The 23,122-nt window shown below is 38.0% G+C and overlaps 1 protein-coding gene across 15 annotated transcripts in view; it reads right to left on the bottom strand.

The window, feature by feature from the left end:
- Positions 1-23,122, bottom strand: part of LOC144679648 (band 4.1-like protein 3) — a 299,756-nt gene that overhangs the window by 15,372 nt on the left and 261,262 nt on the right. For 8 of the 15 annotated variants that reach the window (XM_078540247.1, XM_078540233.1, XM_078540241.1 and 5 more), the window contains exons 13-18: positions 15,850-16,038; positions 15,422-15,529; positions 13,316-13,420; positions 10,000-10,122; positions 6,470-6,886; positions 2,418-2,546 (exon numbers count right to left, since the gene is read on the bottom strand). In XM_078540247.1, the coding sequence (XP_078396373.1) occupies positions 2,418-2,546; positions 6,470-6,886; positions 10,000-10,122; positions 13,316-13,420; positions 15,422-15,529; positions 15,850-16,038 (1,071 nt within the window). The remainder of the gene's footprint in view (positions 1-2,417; positions 2,547-6,469; positions 6,887-9,999; positions 10,123-13,315; positions 13,421-15,421; positions 15,530-15,849; positions 16,039-23,122) is intronic. The other 7 variants (XM_078540242.1, XM_078540245.1, XM_078540246.1 and 4 more) reach the window with 6 other exon arrangements.

Genomic DNA, 23,122 nt, shown 5'->3' with positions numbered 1-23,122 from the left:
TCATTTCAAGTCATCTTCCAAAGTCAACCTTAGTAATGGACATTCCTTCTTTGCCTGGGTCAACAATGGTCTTTCATATATAGCCCTCCACTCACTATGCAGCAGCTTATCTTTGTGGCTCTCAGTCATTTACCTTTAAATACCAAAGCTACTTCTCCCTGCTGCAGTTTTCTACAACTGCAGGTAAGCTCCCACTTTTGGAATATTAAGAGGGACATTTTTCATTTGTTCAAACTCTCTTGTAAATGTTAGCACCGGTAGGCTGTTTTTACTGACTCTACTAATGTTCAGTTCCCTTCAGGCTTCTCTTATGAGCTGCATATAGTCCAAGGTCATATTTTCCATCTCACTCAGGTTTCTAGCAGCACCACATCCCATTTGTCCCTCCTCTGCAGTCACAGCTCCACACCTGCATTCCTGTACTGAGTTACAGATTTATCACAGCTGAGGTCCATGTGTTGGCCACACCGCTGCCTCACTGGCACTACACTGCCTGCTCATGTTAAAACCCCATTCAAATCCTCTTCTACAAGTGGCTTTCCAGCCCTTAAGTACAATGCTTGGTCAAAGAGTACCCCGGATCCATCCGCATCATTTTACAAAAAAATTCTTCATGATCCCCATAGCGTCCTAGATTATCCAATTTCCACATATTAATATAGTCCAAAAATGTTAGATACATTGTTTATCACTGACCACAGGCAACTTACTAGTAGTTAGTAAAATTTCCTTGAAATCACTCGTGTCTTTTTAAACTTCAACTTCAGATTTCCAGGGCGAGGGTAGGGGTCGGCAAGGCAAGGCGGGTGAGGGGGGGGGCGCAAATGGGAGAAGGGGGCGGCGAGGCAAGTAGGAGCTCAGAAATAAAAAGGGGCAGGCACATTGCTGGGAGTGTACCATACCCCCAAATAGCGAAAGGAAGTTGTATGTAGTTGTATGTTGTAGTGTAGTTGTATGACCAATATCAGCAAATCTCAGTGCAAAAACAACAGGGTAGCAATAGTTGGAGACTTCAACTACCCTAATATCAACCGGGATACTAACAATATGAAGGGCACAAAATTCTTGAACTGAATTCAAGTGAACCTGTTTAGCCAGCATATAACAAGCACAATGACAGGGGGCACAATTCTAGATTTAGTCTTAGGAAATGAAACTGGGCAAGTGGATGAAGTAGCAGTGGGGGTCCATTTTGGAGACAGTGACCATAATACAGTTAGATTTTGCATCATTATGGAAAAGGAAAAAGATAGAAAAGGAGTAAAAGTTCTAAACTGGGGAAGACAATTTTTACGAAGCTGAGAGGTGGACTGATGAAAGTGGACTGGATACAACTACTAGAAGGGAAAACAGTGTTAAATGAGATGGAGGTATTCAGAAGTGAGATTCTGCGGGCACAGTGTAGACATGTCCCCACAAAGAAAAAGGGTGGTACTGCCAAATCTAGAGCCCCCTGGCTATCCAGAAGCAAACAGGCCAAGATAAAGCAGAAGGAAATATTATGATAGTCACAAAAAAGCTTAATACTGTAGAAAGCCTATAGGACTAAAGAAAGTACAGGGGTGAAGTAAAAAAGGAAATTAGGGAAGCAAAGAGAGGATATGCAAAAACATTGGCAGGTAAAATTAAAGAAAACCCAAAGATGTTTTCCCAGTACATTAAGGGAAAGAGGATAACTAAGGAAAGGGTACGACCTATCAGAGATGTACATGGTAATGTGTGCATTGATGCTGAAGATGTGGGTGGGGTTCTCATGGAGTACTTTGTCTCTGTCTTCACTAAGCAGAGGGATGATGCAGACATTCTAGTTGGTTGTTAGTCTGTGGAATTCTCTTACCCAGAGAGCAGTGGAGGCTGGATCATTGAATATTTTTAAGACTGAGTTAGATAGGTTCTTGACTGACATGGGAGTCAAGGGGTATTGAGGTGGGAGTGGGGTACGGCAGAGAAGTAGAGGCCATGGTCAGATTTTTAAAAATTTGTTCATGGATGTCATTGGTTAGGCCAGCATTTATTGCCCATCCGTAATTACCCTTGAGAGGTGGTGGTGAGCTGCCTTCTTGAACTGATGCATTCCACGTGTTATAGGAACATCCACAGTTCTGTTAGTGAGAGAGTTCCAGGATTTTTACCCAGCGACCGTGAAGGAACAGTGACAAGAGTCCAGCCATGATCTTAACAAATGGCGGAGCAGGCTTGAGAGGCCAAATGGCCCACTTCTGCTCCAAATTAATATGTTGGATTGTAACTGTATAAGCATTAAATTGTCATTATGTAAATAGATTTAGTGCTGGTTATACAGATTAGAAAAGCCATAACAAAGGAATAATACCAGGATCAATATTTTATCAAGTCTTGATCATTTCTTATAACCTGGATGAAGGACTGCACAAGGTTTCACTCAACAAATCTATTACCTTTGCTGATTCATAGGTGATTGTTTTAGTCTCAGTGTGAACTACAGGGACATCCTTGGTGCAGATTTCCTTCTCATCCTCCTGACACATACTGCCAAAGCTGACAGTTTCTGTTTTCACAACAGGTGGCTAAAACAAAAAGGACAAACAACTCCTCAAATGTGAGTAAACCTCATGACATTTTTCATCCCCACCATTCAGCAACTGATGTTTTCACTGTACTATACATGTCATATCAGTTTTAAGGAGAATTTACAATTCAGGGTTTTCCTTCCTATTTGTGGAGAGTTTAGGAGAGTTCTGTGCAAGGATTCCTATTCAAAGCTGACAAGTGAGATGCCCCAAAATTTTCACAGTGACTTTTACATTTGCTGTTGGGTGCTGGAGTCCATATGTAAACGAGAATCTCCAATAATTATTACCTAGAACATGATGCCTCAAACAGATTATCGACCCATTTCTGGATCCATTCTACTTTAACATGTCTCTGCATGTCCAGCCATTTATGCTTAGGAATTCAGGAAATCTGTGCATTTACAGTTGGCTGCACTCCTATAACTTTAAAGTAAAGAGAGAAAAAAAGATACTAAAGTTTTCTGCATTGGTCTATTCCCTGTATTCAGAATTTCAATTGTAAACCAAGATTGGAAATATGATGGCCTGGATTTTGTGGTAGTTATGACAACAAAACTGTCAAAGTTTGTCATCATCAGTCCTTTGAAACTGAAAGTAATTTCTCGAGTCAGCACACATGCAATTGAATGCAGAAATCTAGAAATTTCTGCCAGTGGCTCTATGCTTCTCCAGAGGATGTGCTGTCTCGCAGTAGTCCTCGTAGACTTCAAGCAATCAGAAATCACAGATCTGATAAGAATTTCCATTTTTTGTACTGTAATATCACCGTAAAAATCTTTGAAAATGCTAAGCCTTATTGATTAAGTTTAATTAGGTTAATGGTGTAGTAAGTTATAACTACTCCCGAAGAACCTCTCTGGCCCTGGAACCATGTAATGTCTAATTCACAATTCTGATAAAATGTATATATATATATCCACGTTATAACATTCCATGAGATCCAGCTATTTTTGTGACTGGGTAAATGTAACAAACATCCCACAGCAGAGCACTGCATACAAAAAAACAGAACAATTATATAACAAGATTAGCATTAGTCTAACCATTAGAGGGCCTGTTTCTCTCAAGTGACCAGGAATGCTATAACAAGGAACAGGCAGCCTCTATCTGCATTTGTTCTAATGTTCTGTAAATAACAGTCAATGTATGACTGTGCATGACAAAGATCGATGATTATCTTTTCCTTCATCATTCCTCTCCTAAGAATATATGATTGTAAGATCATAAGAAACAGGAGGAGTAAGCCATACAGCTCCTCAAGCCTGCTCCACCATTCAACGTGATTACAACTGATCTTTGACCTCAATTCCACTTTCACACTTGATCCTCATTCCCCTCTATTCTGCTAGAGTCTATCTCAGACTTGTATATACTCAACGACTGTTCATCCACAGCCTTTGGAGTTGAGAATTGCAAAGATTCACAACTGTTTGACTGAAGAAATTCCTCCTCATCTCAGTCTTAAAATTATTTGGCCTCTTATCCTGAGACTATGCCCCCTAGTTCCAGACTCCACAGCCAGTGAAACAATATCTTAGCATCTATCTTGTCAAGCCCTCTCAGACTCTTTTATGTTTCAATGAGATCTCCTTTTAAATCTTCTGAACTTCAGACTATTCAACCTCCCATCATAGGATAACTCCCTCATCTCAGGAATCAATCTAGTGATTCTTCACTACACTGCTTTCAAGGCAAGTATATCCTTCGTTGGAAAGGAGAACAAAACCGTGTGCATGTCCCAATCTTTATTTCACTCTCTGTAAAGTGATTAAAGAATGAAGGGTAATCTGTGTTGTTTACTTTCTGCCATATCACAGAAACTGGGCCAAAAGAAAGATGAAAAGTAGGTGCAAAAAAAAAAAATCACCTGACAGGATTTAACCTTCTTTTGGACAAATCAAAATCACTTCAAAGTTTTTACATTATTGAATTAACAGTAATGCAGGTGCGGTTTCACACCAAAGCCCTGTACAATTGTACCAAGGCTTCTTTACTCTTCTACTCCAACCCACTTGCAATAAAGGACATTGTGTAAATGCCTTCCTAATTGCTTGCTGTACCTGTATATGAACTCATGTTCCAGATTTTAATAAAAACAAGCTACACCATCATTAGGACAGATGTTTGCATTTTAGAGAAGCAGAGAGGGGTAATTTCAACCTTTTTTTAGGCACAAATCCCCAGTAATATACTCTCGCTGGCTTAAATCTAAGCACCTGTTTCCAAAATCTAAGCCAACTGGCCCAGGTTTTGCAGTTGCAATGATGGCAGAACTGTCAGCAGTTGCTGTCATTATTCTGTGACAGCAACTTCTGGTGTCTGCACATGTGTGGTTAAACGTGTGGAAATCCAAAAGTTGCTGTCAGTGGTTCCCTGCTGCTCCAAAGGATGTAATGTTGAAGTCCACACAGATAGAAATCATCTGGAAACCACTGATGTGATGGGAATTTCCAACTTTTTACATTCAGTTTTTGCTGTTAATGTTAAAAACGTTATGTCTTGTCAAATGAAGTTTAACTAGGTTTTCAAATGGAGTACTTAGTCATAATTATTGAACAATCTCTCTGGGCCTGAAAACCTAATTGTGAAATGTCAAATTTCTCCACTATGATTAAATTCCCATAGAATTTTAAAATAATAAAACTATTTTTAAAGTTTATTTGCTATTTCAGCTTCTACCTTAATCTCATACGCAGGTCCCAATCTTCATTTTGCTCAATATAAAGTCATTAGAGTTGGGTGATAACAAATGCTTTATACTTCCTGCTTTGCTCTCTGAGAATTCATTAATGTGAATGGCTGCCTAACCTGCTTGATGGCATAATTCTAACTGGAAATCAAAGGTCCCATGTAGTTGGTGGCAGTATGAAATTAACATCGAGAAAGATGAAATCCACACCACAAGGCCAATAGATTGTTGGGGACAGCTTTCTTGGAGGTCAGCAAGTGCTGACACTTCATCATTGGCCACAAAGTCCAGGCTATTCTTTTCCGAACACAATCTATTTGTTGAATGTACTTTGAAAACATTATGCCAGAAATTGGGCCCAAAAAAGAGGAAAGTAATGAGCAAAAAACATCTGACAAAGTTTAACCCTCTTTTGAAGGAATCAAAATACCTTAATTTCTAAAATAATTTTGTACTGTTTAAGAAGCAGTTATCATTTTTTCAAACCTTACTAAACTATCAAGAACTTCTTATTATGAAAAAAAATCATAACTTAAACCACTCATCATAAAAACTTAAAATTTGGAAATATTTGGTCTTGGCAGACCCCCTTAATTCAGGAAAGAACTTAAAATTTGAGTTAGATGAAGCAAGAGGTGCATTGGTCCCAGGCATTTACTATAATGTGATCTGACTATAGCAAACAGAAACTATAAAAATCATATCAAAAATAGAAGGCATCACATCACCTAAAGTTAGACCAAAAGCACTGCAAGCTTGCAAGAGGCACTTCATTAAGAAGCTGTAGCAGAACAAACAGTAGCATTTCAAAATCAGTGCAATGAGATGACAGTGTGCAGAAACTAGAGGGTGGTTTTAACGCAACCCATTCAGAGTGAAAGGTCGAGCATCCATTTTACGCTCTGCCTGAATTTACTTTCCACTTTCGTCAAAAAGCAAAATTCAGCTCTGGTCAGTTTCCTGCCAGCCTGGTGGGATTAAAATGACCCCTTAGGTTTTTAAATGACAGGGACAACAAAGTATCAGCAATGCATTAAAAGTGTTTTAAATCACTTGATTCAATAGCAATTAATGACAGCCAATCTTTTTGCAGTCCATGCATTTCTGATGTTTTGTCATTTTTTTCCCCATTCTTTTCATAGATCTTTGCAAATGTATAGGGAAACAAATAGATTAAATGAGAATAATTAATGATGACAGTTGGTAAGGGGTGAGGGAAACCAGTTACCTCAAACTGAGGTTTTTCTTCAGATCTATCTGAAGGCTTGCCTATCATTTCAGGTTGTTCCTCCCACCCTTGAGCAGAAGCAGGTACTTCTGCAACTTCAGTTACCGCTTTATCCACTTTGGGACTCGCCATCTCCCTCTTCTCCTCTTTGGTTTCCATGGTCACCGGGCAACTCAGGCCCTCTGCATCACCAGATGACTGAGCTTTGCTCGCCTCTGCTATAGTATCCCTCTCAACTCCTGCCAGCTTAGCACATAGAGCAGAAGCATCCTCGCTTGCATGCACATTCATCACATGCTCCTCTTCCATCACCATTGTTTCCTGCATAAACTTCATCGTCTTCTCCTCTTCGTGGGTTTCATGTTGCACCACTTTGGAACTTACTTCCCAATTCATTTCAGATTTCATTTCAGATTTCTAGAGAAAAAAAAACTCTGCTATAACAATATGTAGTAAAATTCAACTATTTCACTGTAGTAGCCAGTAAAAGAATTAGGACTAAGGCACAAACTTCTCCATTTTCTTAAGTTCCTATGTGAGCCAACAATATATTCATTAAAATTGAACTTGAAAAGCATATTTATGAAAAACATACTTTATCTAAAATATCCAAATAATCAGCAGACAGAAGTATTGTAAAACTTTAAAATCACAAAAATTAGTGAGTGTGATGGCTTATTCAGTGGGAAGCATACATTGATTTTGTAAAAAGGTTTTTGTCACTGTGTTCCATCTAAAGCATGCTTTAGGTGCAGAATGCATACATAAGAAAATTTAAGGTAATGATGAAAATGTAAAGGCATTTTGAACTTTCTCCAATTATTTTCTTTTTGTGAGCAGATTGAAACTGCACTGCTGCACTGTAGAATTTTCCACCCTCAGTTTATAGGCAGATATTACAAAATTCCTCACTAGCATCAATCATGAAATCACAGAATCACCGAATCTTAATGGCACAGAAAGAGGCCATTCAGCCCATCGTGTCTGCACTGGCTCTCCAAATAAGCTAAGTTTTCAAAGCAGACATTGATTTGAGAAATGCAACATTTGTGCAGGCACAGAATAGACTTTGAATCTGCGGCAAGGAATAGAAATCAGCACTAGGAGCATACATAATTCCTGAAAATGTTCTCCAAAGAAAGAATTTCACAATGCACAACATTAGTAAGATTTTTTGGAAAGAGAGATAAGAGAGGAGAAAGCTTAATACTCTGCAAATTTAAATTGAAAATAAAAAACTAAATAGCAGAAGCTACATACAGTCCAATAACCTGAAATGCAATCTACCAACTCCAATAATTTTCTCATCTGCACTTTGGCTGTACTTGAGTATTTACTGCAAATCCTGTTGCCTTATTGATGAAGCATGTGTCAAGCTCATAACGGAAGTACTCAGTTCCAGTACTGTTATACATTTGAAATTTTATCTGACTATCTTTGTGGTTATGGCTTTTGATAAATTCTCAAGTTTAAGTAATTTAGAGAATATAGGTGGTTATTGTGGCAAAGTGTATCTTTACTTTAGGAAATTGCTCTTCCATGGAACAAACCTATATCGAAGAATGCACTACCACCTTCAATACTATTAAAAGTCAACAATCAGGCTATCATTTGAAACCAAATCATACTGGATTTCAATAAATTCAAAAACAGTCAAAAGAAAATGAACAGAAATGCTAAGTTGATGACCATGCCGTCATGCATTCAGAAATAGAAGGCACAGCCTGTCAAAATTATACACTCATACACCAAAATGACTACATATAGGCTCAAGAGTTATCATAAAATCATAGAATGGTTACAGCACAGGAGCCCATTCAGCTTCTTGAGTGTGTGCCACCTTGGTGCAAGAGCAACTCTTCTGGTCCTTTTCTCCTGGCCTTTCCTCGTAACTTTGCAAATACCTTCTCTTCAGGTACAATCCAATTCCCTTTTGAAAGAGACGACTGAATCTGCCTCCACCACCCTCTTGAGCAATGAGTTCCAGATCCTAACCATTTGCTGCATAAAAAAGGTTCTTCCTCATGTTGTCATTGGTTCTTTTGCCAATCACCTTAAATCGGTGTCCTCTGGTTTTCCCAGAGCTGTTCATGTGTCACTACTGTAACTTGAAGTGCAACAGGAAACTCATGTGAAAAGTTTCTCGCACACTTCTGCAAATTTGTGGTGACAAACAGGAGCAGCTCCGAGGAAACTTCCAGCATAAAATCATAAGGGCTCTTCTAAAGCATGTACTTGTCTCTGCATTTCTCATCCCTGCTAGGTATTGATGTGTAACCTGTGTACAAATGCTACTGTGGACAATGCATTGTGAGGAAACATTCTTACTATGCACCTTCTGTGTACAAAAAACAAGCTTCCAGCAAAACAGAGAATAAAACTTTAAAAAAAATCTAAAGATTGCCATGGTGAAATTATTGCCAGCACAGCTACCTAAACAGTAAATTTACTGCAAATAACATGCAATATAACTTCCAAGGAGCAATCTTAAAGCAAAACATGCAATATGACAAGATCAAGTAGCTGCAATTGCATGTTGTCACAATCCTACAATGTTCTCCATACAGCTTTCCCCCACAGACACAAATGCAACTGGTTAAGCAATGTGCCCCAGATATCTCCTCTCGTATTGGATGACTACAAAGGTAGCTGGTACCATCATTCAAATGGACAGTGCATTACTCCTAAATTTTACAATGGAAATACTTTAAAAACACAATGATTGTTTTTTTAAACTTACCAGAGTGAAGGTTAATTTATGTTGTTACAAATTAAATAAGACAGCTTTGTAGCATCAGCACAGACTTGCTACAATTCAAGTTCCTGATCACCGGCTGCTTCACTGTGAGAAAGCACCAAGTGGAGGCCAGAATTTTCCCTACACAGGTGGAAATTTGAGGGAGAATCATTCTCAGGTCACTGTCGCAAATATCCAGGCCCTGGCTACAGGTTTGAAAGTGACATTAGTAGGGGCCTGAAAAAAGTAGCTCTCAGGGTGGATAAGGTTGCCAAACCCTCCAGTATTGCACTGCAGTTTCCAGGAATTAAAGAATAACCTACTTCAAGAAACCCAGGAGAGAGTTCAGCGGGACAATGAATAAAAAAATTTGAACACTTTTGTTTACTTGTTATAAAAAGTTTGGACATGGGAAAGAACACGGTTTGAGGGAGTCACTTTCCAATTGGCATAGGAAGGCAGTGCACCATGAGGATGGATATGTCAGGTGGCCAATGACAAGAGTGTGGGGGTGGGGCAGTTGGAGGCAGGAGGACATGTGATGAAACCTCCAGGGACTGGTCCAACCAGAGTTGGCAACTCCACGGATAGATGGTGTGTGGCATGGATAGAAGATAGTTTAAAGAGATAGAATGCTGTTCTCACAAAAAAGGACAGTCCTCTCAAATCCAGTTTTCAAAGTAAAGAAAAACATACTAGCAGACAAAACAAACAGCAAGAATGAAGTAGGACCAACAAAAACGTCTTGAGCCCATTTCAGTGCAATGAATTTCTATAAAGAATAAAAAGACACCTGAGCCCAGCCGTATGATGAAGCAGAAGCCCATTCCTTTGCATCCATTTGTTTTCGTGCTGAATCTATTAGATTGGAGACGTCTACATTTTTTGAAGTTACTTCCGAACCAGGTTGCTTTGTCTGTGTAGACACAGAAAGTCAACATTTAAAAGCCAACTGACACATGTGTAAATAGCAGACAGATAAAAGCCTATTCAAATATAAAAGTTGAGGAAGTTGTGAGAGATTAATTAGGACAAATGAAAAAAGCAAAAGCAGAGAATAAGTAGAGGGAAACTTACAGGCAAAGGATAAGATGACAGGTTGATACTGAGGAACATCACACATTTCAGAAGTTTTACTGGATTGAAAAGATGTGCGACAGAATCAAGTTGTATGAAGTTGTAACAGAAGGTGATGGGTCAATCTGCTGAAATGCAAATGAGGTGCAGCCTGAAAATGCCTACATTTTAAAGGAAGTGTGCCTAATTTAACCAAACAGTAATGCCAAAAATAAAATATCAAAACTATCCTGGAGGACCACTGGCTGGATACAAGCAAATAGCAGGTAAACTTAATGGTGCCTTCAGCTCTTTAAGCATACCAAAGCCATATTGCCTGAAAGTCATGCAGATATCTTTAGATTGGGAGAGTCAAGGGCAACAGTTACCAATAATCTTGATCCCGTTGACTCAGTAAAATAGTGTGCCGTAGCAATGGTAAACATTGGCTCTTCACTAGTCTTCCATTTGGTCATTGAGGTCTCATACTTCTGCATGGCTGGCCCCATATAAGAGCTTTCAATTCCTCGCTGTCTTGCAGTTTCTTTAGCTTTCAGGCTACCTTCAGCATCACCTCTTTTTGTTTCCCCCTTCTTTGAAATGTCAGTTTCTTCCAATGTAGACAGCAAAATTTTCTGTTTGACAATTTGACAGATGACACAAAATCTACCAATTGTTATTCAGATCAATGCACATCTCACTTCATCTTCAACTTTACTTCCTCTACTGCTTGGTGTTAATCATTGCATCATAATGTTAGCATTTACTTTTTGATGTTGTCTATATTGAAGTTCCTTTCTCATCCCTCCCCTACGTGTTGTTTTCCAAATTCTTGTGTCACAAGATTTCATTAGTCATTTGAAGTAGGTTAGGAAGTACATTTTCTTTTATTCATCAAACTCAGCAAGATTATCAGCTTCAAGTGGATGCTGAATCTAGAGGGTAAATTTTTGTTTTCATATGGGCAGCAATCTGGCAGAGTGGGTCACCTACCTATTAAAGAACTTGCTGATTTTCATTGATGAATGGTTTGGGAGTTGGTGGGCTCCCAAACAGGCAGGTTATCTTCTATGCCAGGTTACTGTCCACAAGGGAAGTCAAAAACTTATGATAGATGTCGCCACAGAAATACAAGCTTCAGTAGACAGCCCTCCTACAGTGCTTCGAGTTTTGGTCTCTGGTGTTTTTAAATAGGATTTTGAAGTTGTGTAATTAAGTGCTTTTGCAGAACAACTACATGAATTCACAGATTTATGCTGACACTATACTTAACACTGAATAGGTGCTTTCTTAACCCACCTGTTGTAATATTATAGTTAAGAGGCCAGTTTTGTTTTCATCTGTTTCAAAGGGAAAGGTGCACTGCCAACTATATATGATTCAATTTCAGAACTAAACAGCTTCAAACTCTCAGGTTTTCAATAAACCACTACATCACTCACGTCAAAGTGAATAACTACACAGAAATATAACATTTTAAATGCTAAACATTTAGTTTGGGAATCACAGCTCAGGGTACACCAATATTAAGAAGAGAAATTCCATCCTTTGCTGGCAAACTAAGTAGACTCTGTAGCAAGATCATGGAGCTACTGTAGGTGTATACATAATATCCATGTACGTACATTATCTCAGGATTGAGGAAAAAGAATGCCCAGTGCTCCGAGGGATTATTTGCTGAAATGGCCCGAACCAAAGTTAGAAGTGACATTCTCTTATAACTACAATTGTGGTGCATAATCCCTCTTTATCCTCTTTGCAGCCTTTGGCATAGTCAGCCACACCCAGCCTCTTCCAAAGTCTCTACTTCATTGTCTAGCCCATCATCCAGTTTGTCTTCTTAGCATACTGAACGTTGGAAAGGCCAAACCCAACGCTTTCAGCTCCACCACAAAATCTGTACACCAACTCCATTCCCATCACTGACCACTTTCTTAGGTTGAAGCAGATTCACCGCCTCAGCGTTCTACTTGACCCCAATGTCAGATCCTCTCCATCAAAAAGATTGCCTATTTCCACCTCCGTAGTTATGTCTACCTCTCACCATATCTCTGCCCATCTGTCGTTGAAATCTTCATCCATGCCTTTTGTCACTCCAGGATCAGCTGGAATGCTCTCCTGGTTGGCCTCCCATCCTTTATCCTCTAAATTTCAGCTCATCCAAAACCCTGCTGCATTTATCCTATCCTTAACCAGGCTCACTCACCCAGGACCTCTGCTCTCTCATTGAATCATAAATAGCTCCTGTTCCTCAATGTCTTAATTTAAAATAAATTATCCATGTGTTTAAATCCATACATGGCCAAGCCCATCCTAACTCTGTAACCTCCTCATCAATACAACATTCCCCAAATTCTCTTTCCCTGTCTTTGGTCAGTTTTGCATTTCCCTCTCTCTTCTTCACCAGTGACCGTGAATTCAGCTGCCTAGACACAACTTCTCCAATTTTCTCTCTGAACCCTTCTGCTCTCCACTTCTTTCTTATCCTGTAAGTCCCTTCTTAAAACCCACCTCTTGGACCAAGTTTTTGGTCACCCCTCATACTACTTCCTTAAGCTCATCATCTATTTTTTGATTGTCACTCCGTAAACTGCACTGGGGCTTTCTGCAATGCTAAAAATGTTATATTAACGCAAATAATTGTTTTGGCATTATGATGTCATTTGGATTTCACATGAGTAAACCTGCATTGTACACCACTGTAATAATGTCATCACCAGTCACCCGTGATGCTGTATTAGACTAAACAAGCTAATTTAAACTTTTAAAACATTTTATCAAATGTATGAACTTCCTTTTTTGCTCAACTAACAGCCTAAGCTCCACATATAGCTGGAACAACATTTTACATTTGATCAAGTTGTGTTTAATTGTAATGTTTGCCTTTACTATCCACCAAAAGACAGGTTAAACAAACTTAAATTCAATTTGGCTATCAATTAGAGAGTTTTACCTTTGATATCTTAGCTGAGATTACAACATTTGGTTAAAATCCATATATAAATACCATGTGAACAACCCAATGTGTACAAGTGAATTAGAAAAAAATCAACCTCTGGGGGAGATGAGACTGTTTTGTTGACCACAACTTCATGAGACACCATGCTGCTATGACTAATAGTTGGCTCCTTGTCCATCACCTCCTTCTCTTCTCCAGCCTGATAAAATTATTGGGAGTAAAAATAGCATTAATTAACAAGAAAACTATATTGCATTCTAACTTCAGTGCAAGTTCCAGACATAAAACAGTTGTGAAAAGCATAAAAGGGATAATTTTCAGAACATACATATCAGGTACAGGATACTACCTGCCAGAAGTTCATACTGGGAAACTGTAGGTGTGCTCCCCACAATTTTTCCATTCATGATTGGAAAATTGTAGGGGACATTCCTATAATTTCCCAAAATGCAGTCTGGCTCCACACTAGGAGCACGCATTCAGCAAATTTGTCTCAATGTAAACAACCAACAGCCACTTTCACAATGAACAAACATTAAAATAAAATGGATGAGAATCGGGGAAATCTGTCCAACTCTCAAATATCATGAAATGAAAACTTCAAATGAACATTTTTTCAGAAGTCCTGTTGCTGTACAATATTTCTGCAATAATTTTTGGATACATATCTGTGGCTTTGTACTTGGGAATAGTGTACAATTTGAGAGGATACGCTTTAAAATAATGAACAGCTTTACTTCTGCCCATGTGAATGGCTTATCTAAGCTAGATAGGTACTTGATTGCGTGACTGAAAGGGAAATGGGGAATGAGGCAACTGTTAGATCCTACATGCACTAAATGATGTACAAGGACCAAATTGTTTCCCCAGCTGGTGATGTTCTGTCTCTTTTTGTATATTTCTGCATTTGGATCAATGTGCATGCACCATGTTCATATTAAATTTCTCTGTCCACTATTTTAATGGGGTCATTAATCCATGATTTAAATTGATTGATGGCTGCATTAAAATAACAAGCAGATATGTGATACATTAAGCATGTTCACAATATCACCAACACTATTTTCCGGGCTCATATTTCAAGGTGTATCTTTTGATTTGATTATTTTTGGTTTCTATAATATTGTGGGGCCACACCAGTTAAGCTCACTGGAAACAATGTGATTACAAGTAAAAGGACATGAAGGCAGATTACAAATTCACTGAATTAAACAAAAACTCCTAAACCATGAAATGCATTGAAACAGATGTTTCACATCAGTCTCTCTTTCAAATCAGATTATAGTATGTGTAAAATTTGCTGGACGGATAATGCTGTTTTTTTTGGCATTGACAATGTTGAACACTGGACATAGGCTTTCAGGGTTTAAAGATTTCTATGCAAATGTTACATGAAAACTTTTGTCTTATGCCAATATGTTATTGTAAATGAACTGAATGAATCTCTTAATAAACACAAGCTTACCTTTACTGGTTGTTTAAAAGAAACTAGATGTGTAAAGTGACAAAATAGAAAGCAAGTTATATTGTAGAAAGCTTTGTTTTGAAGGCTTTGCACCAAAAATGTTAAAATCAGCATCTCTGCAGATGCTCTCTGACCAGTTGTGTTTCTGACATTTTCTATTATTGTACTGTGCACTGTTTCATTAATTATGAAAAGAGGCACATAATTTGTAAGTGTTTTGTGGTATACATGCATATTTTAGTATCAAGTCAAAATATATGCCATTAGAATAAATGCAATGATAAGCTTCAACCCAACTCAGATTGTGAAGCAGCTTAAGCTGCAATTTATAATTGCATGTACCTAGCTATAAAAGTAATCTGGTGAGACAAGTAAAACAGCAGACATCTCTAACAAAATGCAGAGGATCTCCTGTTATGCAACTAGTTTGTTTCTTGCAGAATGATTTTTGACTAACTTATCAGGAATGTTCAATTTAGTCACAGCCATCCACATTTAAGAAAATGTTGATACACTGAAATTATCATACATAGTAAATCTATTTTAAAAAATATATGACTGAAGATCCACTCTAACAGTACAGCAAAGTACTAAAGGGTCAAACTGTCCAGTTGTGGATCCTGATTCGATTTTCATGAAATTTTCAATGTCTTAAAATGTAATAAGAGATGCACAAAGAACACAGTAATAGCCACACATAATAGTAACAATACCAAAGTATATCAAATTCATTACCTTTACTAGTCTTTCATCATCTTTTACCACAGAAGTGTCAGGGCCAGCAACACTCTGTTCATACACAGACTTGCTTTGTAGTGTCTCACCAGCATCCTCTTTGGTCTGCTAACAATGTTAAAATAATTCAGTATCAAGTATGTAAAATGATCTTCCAAAACTGGGTTACGTTAAAAATTGAAACATGAAGCGTGATTACAATGTTAACAACGTGGAAAGCATACAGTTGTATAATTTCTCTATGCTTTATTTTATACGTTATTCATCACACAAAGTATTTTATGAACAATCATTAAACAATCTTGTAACATATACAATTTTAGTGCTTAAAGATGGACAAATCATGTACAGGTGTTGACATAATTTCGAAGCTGCATATTTCTGATTGCAACATGGGAGTTTAAAAGTAACACTGCAACTGAAATTACCTCCTCAGGCACAAGGGGCTCGATCATAGGCAAGTCCTCAGTCTTTGAAAAGGATCTAACTGGAGAGGCAGATAACCTCTTCTCCCATTCGTCAGGTCCGCTTTCAGATGTAGATTCCAGGAATGTTCTTTTCATCTCATTTATGCTGGCATGGTGCTTAACCACCTCTTCCTGAGTTTTGCCAAAGTCCTTTCCATATCAAAAAAAAAATCAAAGGCAAATAATTATAGCACATCACCTTATTATAACTGTTCTTCAAATTATTATCACCCTTCATTTCCTCACTGCAGAAGTGTGATATGGAAATTTCATTTCATTTGAATAGTTCTGCCCCCATAATTCTGCATGTTTAATTATTCGATGATTGCCACTTGAAGAATTGCGAAAACTAATGCCTCTATAATAGAAAATATCTGTCTGATGTTGAAATTTTCTTAAATAGGGCACATCACACCATAAAGCTGCAGTACTTGAAAAATTAACTTAATTTTGGACAGAATATCACCCTGCCTCCCCCCCACCACAAAAAGTCACTGTCCCAGAATTTTGCAAATTCAACTTTCTTGATGACTTAGCTCTATGCTGCAAATATATGAGCCACACAAATCATTCAACCCTTAAGACTGTGCTGTTTTAGTTGAGGTTGGTGTCAAGAATGTTGCAGTTTACATCAGCTCCCTTGGGTTGGGGTAGTGGGTGGAGGATTATACCTTGGCCAGGGTTCTGCTTTCAATCACTGCAAGTGTGAAAATGGACATCAGGCAAGATACGAACAGGCCTGAATTTGTTGTTCCCTGTGACCCAATAACCTGCCTATACTGATGTGGAGAATTATGTGAGTAGAGGGTTAACTGCTGCCCTTGAAACTGCAGCCCAGAAAGGAGTCAGCGCTTTCACAACAGGAAGTCAACGAATGGGTAAAGAAGAACTTCATAATTAATTTTACCAAATATTGCATCAATTTAAGCAGCTTAAGCTTAATGTCACCATAACAAGAACATCGAGTTGTGTGTGTCTGTTAACTGGCACACTATTCTGGTTTAAAAATAACAGTTTTTACTGATAGCAACATGCGTGGAAAAGTGCAACACCATCCATTATTTCAACAACTACATGATACCAATGTCAAAATAAATGCATTCCTTTTAGTTTGGAACACATGATACTTTATGGTCTGGCTATCTACTAGCAGTTTTGGCTTGATCATTTCAAGTAGTACCACTTTCCTTCACAGCCAAATCCATTCACTACGCCAGGATCATCCCTCAAGGTAAAGAAAGCCTTTAAACTCCTCTCTGTCACCACCAGCCACTGCTGCCGATCATCACCCTGCACATCCTCCACCCTTAAATCTGGGTCTCAATGCAATGAGTACCTGGAAAAGGTGTGTTTCCAAAACTGTTGTCAGTCACTCAGCCACCTATGCCTCCCCTCCTAACCAAAACCCATCCCTTAAACATTGCAGCTTTTCCCCAGTCCTCAATGGATTAAATTCCTCCAGGAAGCCCACATGTGACTCCCTGAATTCCCTTCCAAACAAATTCCTCACCATCCAATTTTCCCTCATTACTCTATTATTGGTATCAATTCCTACTTCTCTTCAAACATTTTTCCTCAACCCGCTTAAAGCTAGTGTGACATTTTTTTTGAAGAAGTTCCCTTTAATTTCTCTATCCTTTAAACAAATGTTCTTTTTAACCTGACATTTTTCTTCATAGTCTTTGCACGTCACAGTTGTCATGTTGCATACATTTATTTTTCCTGCCATTCCCCCAACCCAGTTTCCAACCAACCCACAGAACTGAGGTGATTAATCAAATTCAGAAATCACATCCTGTGACTGAATAAGAGAATAAGATGTCCCTTAATCTTGTCATCTCTGTGTAATAAATACATCTTAAGAACTTTCACATCATGCAGCCACTCACTTCTGGTACACCCCAGGACTCTATCCTATCTCCTTCCTAATCATTACATGCTACCCACCCCTGGAAAAATCATGTGCAAGCACAGGATCAGCCACCACATGTAAGCCAATGGCAGTCATCATCACTTCTCCGCCATCAGCATTGACTCTTATTACTGAACTAATGAAATATCCTGCCAAATGTCCGAAGCCTTACTGTTGTGCTCCCAAGAGCATCTATGTGCCCTCTTTCATGGATTTCATGGGCATTAAGGTCCTTGGCTGCTTCTTCAGACTAAACATAGTGTACAAACTGAAATGACCTTTCCGCCCCATCATTTGATCTAATGGTAAATTATGCTTTTACCACATTTGGCATATTGCTGAGTTATACCCATACCTCATCTTTTCCACTGTCGAACCACTAACCACACCTTCAGTAGCTCAAGGATCTACTTCTGAAATTTTCTCCATGCCACTTCCACTCTTCACAAACCAACTCATGCAGAACCCCATGATCTGAGGTCTTTTACTCATACCCATCACCCAATAGTTCCCTAGTTCCATACTGCTGCAGTGAAACAACTTCAAGAGCTTCATTCATTTTCAAAAGTTATGTCCCCATCCTATTCAAGTAATTTTCTCCAGCCATATATCACAGTCCACCCTCACTTTCCCTCTGACCTCAGATTTCTGCTCGACCTCCATCTCTACGTTTTAATATTAGAGGCTGCTATTTCAGCTACAGTACCTGGCACTTTTCGATTCTTTTCCAAAACCAGCTTGTCTCACTACCTCTTTCCCCATCATCAATAGTCTCATGGGAAGTTATATGTTTCATCATGTCTTGAAATTCCCGCTCTTCCACAAATTCCCTACTTGCTACTTGTTGTTCATCTTCTCGCCTTCTAAAGTGTATGTGAGATGAGCTCCATAACAAATTTGTTATTGTTTTACCTTCCCTTTGATTTATTTTCTTTAAAATTCCAAATCAGGACGGTCAAATATAAACTGTGCTGTGTTTAGTTGGAGACTTCTTAAATAAAGGTTTGTATAAATACTGTCATTGCAGCAAGTTTAATAAAATGATGCCAGATATATTCCTGTAATACTGTGAGTAATCATTCTTCCAAATGCTAAACATGGCTTGTAACAATTATACAACTGTATTTCATTTTAATGAAGATTAAACCTGCTACACTATAATTGTATCAGGATATTGGAGAACGCTAGTACATATAAATTTTATTCTTTATGATCCAAATATTTGAAATTCAGAGTTCAGCAGAAACAGATAATTGTCACTTCATTTTTTAAAATAAATGGGTTATCTGTTCCATCAAAATTCCTCAAATTATGTAATTTACAAAACTGATAACCTCAGTTGGAGAAAACAATGCCAGGCATTAAATCTGATGTGTCTGGTCCACAAGTACTTTTCAGAAAGATCAGTATTAATGGTGTTAAAATGTTTTAAAAAAAAACTTATTAGAAGGCAAAAAATAGCTAAATACTTGCAATTTATGCTACTGTGGCTCGATATTACACAGTACTATTAACAGACACAATTACATTTTCACTTTAGTTGTGCAGTGTTTGAAGAAACATGTGAATTCTTTTGACCGTAACGTTAATGTGGCTAGTCAGAATAATGCAATACATGCAGTAAACACACAGCACTCCACATCAAACGGCTGATCACTAGCTATGCAGATCTACTGGTGTGCACAAACAACTAGTAATGCACAACTTAAACAGATACAAACCTCTAACATAAGATTACTATGTTTGACATACACATTTTCACCTTTGATTCGCTTTACAAGACTATTCTGTAAAAAAAGCAAAAATAAAATGGAAACGAATATGGACATAAAAATAAGTATTGGGAACAAAAAGCTAGCAAAGGAAAAAGTTATAGTATTTAAGCAAAGCTTAGGGAAATATAAACCTACCACAGAAACTGATTACTGGAAAAAAATAATTCACACTGATGGACTACTCTACAATCTAGTCTTTTACATAAAAATCTCTTCCTTGTACCTGGATCTTGGATTCCGTTTCATCCTCTTGATCAGACTGATGGCATAAAGAAGGATTTAAAATCAAAGCTTTAACAACATCTAATCACTGACACCATGTCAATGTACAAATTTAGTCAAAAGAAAGCCATATTACCATAACCAAAGTTACTGCTGTATTACATTCAATAGATTTTTAAATTAATCAGCATATAAGAAAGTGAATCAAGAAAAGTTTAGAGCACAAAAAATCCCTGAAAATGATTAAACTGCTTGCTTCAGATCATGATAAGAGTACAAAATCTCCTCACAGCTCAAAAACAGCTTTATGGAAGAGACTTGGAGGACTTGCCATTTGGTTAAGGCCATCTTTAAGATAGTTTAGGATTATCATCTACCATCCACAGCAGGACAACAATTCCTCTTTAAAAATATAACACAATTCACTTTAATAGAAGAACAACCAGTTACAGTATGCATTCATTGTGCTAACACTGTTCAAGTGACTGTTTCTTTATGTGCACATTGATAGGCACATGGTACGTGTATAAGAGCCAGAAACGCATAAGCAGTACGTTATTTGAATTAAGTGTATAATTATGTAAATTCTGCCAGTTTTCCATTATTAACATGAATGCATTTTCAAGATGCATTTTCAAACGTGACCATCGCTAAAGTGGATATTGTGGAAACTTGTTCTTGCTTTTTTTTGTTTGTATTGTGCACAACTGTCAGTCTCAGTGTGCTGAGTGACTGGCTAAATAGCCTATTCCACCAGCAAATTACAAAGTGGTACGTAAATACCTCATTTGAACACATCCTTTAAACAATGTGAAATAAAATGCTTTAATTAGCTAAAGTACTACAGGTATTAAGTGATTTCAAATAATGTGAATTAATTTTAAGTGAAGCATTTGAGAAAAAATGGTTAAAGCTGTAACACCATGGTTCCAGCCATCAACCACCTGCCAATTTCAACAACATGAAACCCACAAGCCAGTGATCTCTACGCACTCAGGCTAGTCGAGAGCTGGACCATTGGTAAACACAGTAGAAAAACAAAACACAAAGTAGTTTTAAAAGAGAAACAAAAGGTGAGATGATTGCATAAAATCAGCAGGAAAGAAATACTTTTTAGTTACATGCCAAGTGAACAGAGCAATAGCTTTCTGTAGCTTTCGCTAACTTTGCTTTTGGAGCAAATTATAATACCTAAACAGCAGCAATAGGTGGCTTGGTGTACTAAGCAATTGATGCTACAAAGCAGTGAAAGTGGGTCATGTCCATGATATATCAAAAAGTGAATTTTGATACCAGCCAGGTTATCGAGTCTTTGCAAGCAAACTTTGGAGGGGTATTGAAGGCCAAGTTGCATATAGTGTTAATTCTGCATCAAAATAACTCCCTGGTTAATAATTTTGGTTTAGGAAAATTTGGTTAGATATTACAACCTATGCACTACCTGCATTTTTCAGTAATAAATCGCACAACTGTTAATCTTGAGAAAGCATGCTGTATGAATGAAGAAATAAGGGCAAACATAGATGATTTTGTCATTATAGATTATGGCTTCCTGATCTAATTTTCATGCACTGCACTCTCTCAATGATCTTTTGAACCACTCCATCCTGCTGATCTTGTTGGCCGATTCCCATTTTAGCTTAGAATAAGTGCTCTGTTACTTTGTACTTGGCACTTCTTCACATGAATCTTTATACCATATTGTGGCTACATTAATGTCAAATTAACAGCTGCACCAGTTCAAACTCTCAGACAAACAAGTGAGATTATGAGGATCATTTCCATGGGAAATGCAGGCTGGTGGAATGTACAAACCTCTGCGGTAGTTTCCCCATCAGCAGGAGCCGTGGTGTCAGTCTGCTCACTGTCAGTCTATTTTGTCAGCAAAATCCCAAGATGTCCAATAGGAAAGCAGGAATAAAAATACATCAGCCTTGTCAAAACAGTGAAGCTTATTTGCAAGGTGTCTTACTCACATCTCTCATTGTGCTTTGCTTCAGTGATAAAAAGAGCTCATTAGAAGCATGAAACAAACAAATGAAATGGAACCAGCCCAGAGGAATGATTAAGGCAAAATGGGAAGCGCAATAGCAAGTTACAAGATTGCCTTTTAAAAACAAAAATCACATTGTTTAAAGGCCTCATCAAAATAATATTTCAGTTCTATTTTATTTTACAGAAAAAATGAATGTTTTGGGGCAAAATACTACTGAATATTACAACATTAGTAAGCAATTGATATACACAAACAAATTTGGAAATATTGGTCCTAGAGAAACTCATTTAAACCCATTCCAATTATGGGATAAGTTGCATGAAGCGAGAATCCCTTTTCCACAGTAAGACCGAGGCTGATTACCTTCAAGTTATTTCTGTCAATGGCTGCTCTATGCACACAGAACTGAACTATCAATGATGTATCTCAAATTAATGAAAAAAGGCAACTGGGCTACATCTATGTTACAGCCAATGTGTAGCATTCATAAAAAGAGTGTGTTTACAAGGGACCAAGGATAGATCTAATTTCTCCCCTGCAGTACCTATTATTTAATAAAATTGAGATTGAGAAAGGATATACATATTTTATTGGAGAGAAAGAAATAAAAAAGAGCTTGAAATTCGATTAGGCCAAAAATAAGTGGCATGCGCAAGTCATATGCTAGAAGCTTGAGGTTCATCTGAAATTGGACATCAGGTTCATCAATATACTGCCAGTGAGCTGTGGGCACCATTTAGGTATTCAGAGCAGTTTGCCAATTTTGAAAATCTGCAATATGGCAGCGTCCCTCCTGAGAGACAGAGAAGGAGAACAGGAAAGGGGCAAATGCAGGTCAGCAGCAACTCTCAGGAGTGCTGTGCAGCCACGTGGGACATGACAGCCATAAAGACAAATTAAAAAGGAGAAACTTTGTCAGTTTATTGGTAGCCTTCAGCACTCCCTTTTAAGGGCTGCTGGCTATGCCGCAGAAAGAACAAGAAAACCTGAGAGGAAGATATCTGGGGCATGTTCCACTCATGTTGAATAATTTATGAGAGGGGACCTTAAAACTGGCATTAGGAACTCTACAAACACTCATGAGGGGCAGAATGCCTCTTCAAGGTAGCCACCAGGGACACTTTAATATCTCCTGAGCCAAAATGATATTTTATATATTATAGGTGGCCTTGGAGTGCAGAATATAGCTCGGCAAAATAGGAACTTTCTGTCCCCGTTTTATGCCAAAACAATGGGACATAACAATGTCCAACTTATCCTCTTTAAGTGTTTATGCAGCTTTTTTGAGATACAAAATTGATTGGTATGGTTTAAACAATTACAATTTTG

Source organism: Cetorhinus maximus, chromosome 4 (assembly GCF_964194155.1).
Source record: "Cetorhinus maximus chromosome 4, sCetMax3.hap1.1, whole genome shotgun sequence".
In the NCBI taxonomy this organism is placed as follows: domain Eukaryota; kingdom Metazoa; phylum Chordata; class Chondrichthyes; order Lamniformes; family Cetorhinidae; genus Cetorhinus; species Cetorhinus maximus.
The sequence above is the reverse complement of the archived record's forward strand: the minus strand, read 5'-3'. Positions and strand labels throughout refer to the sequence as shown.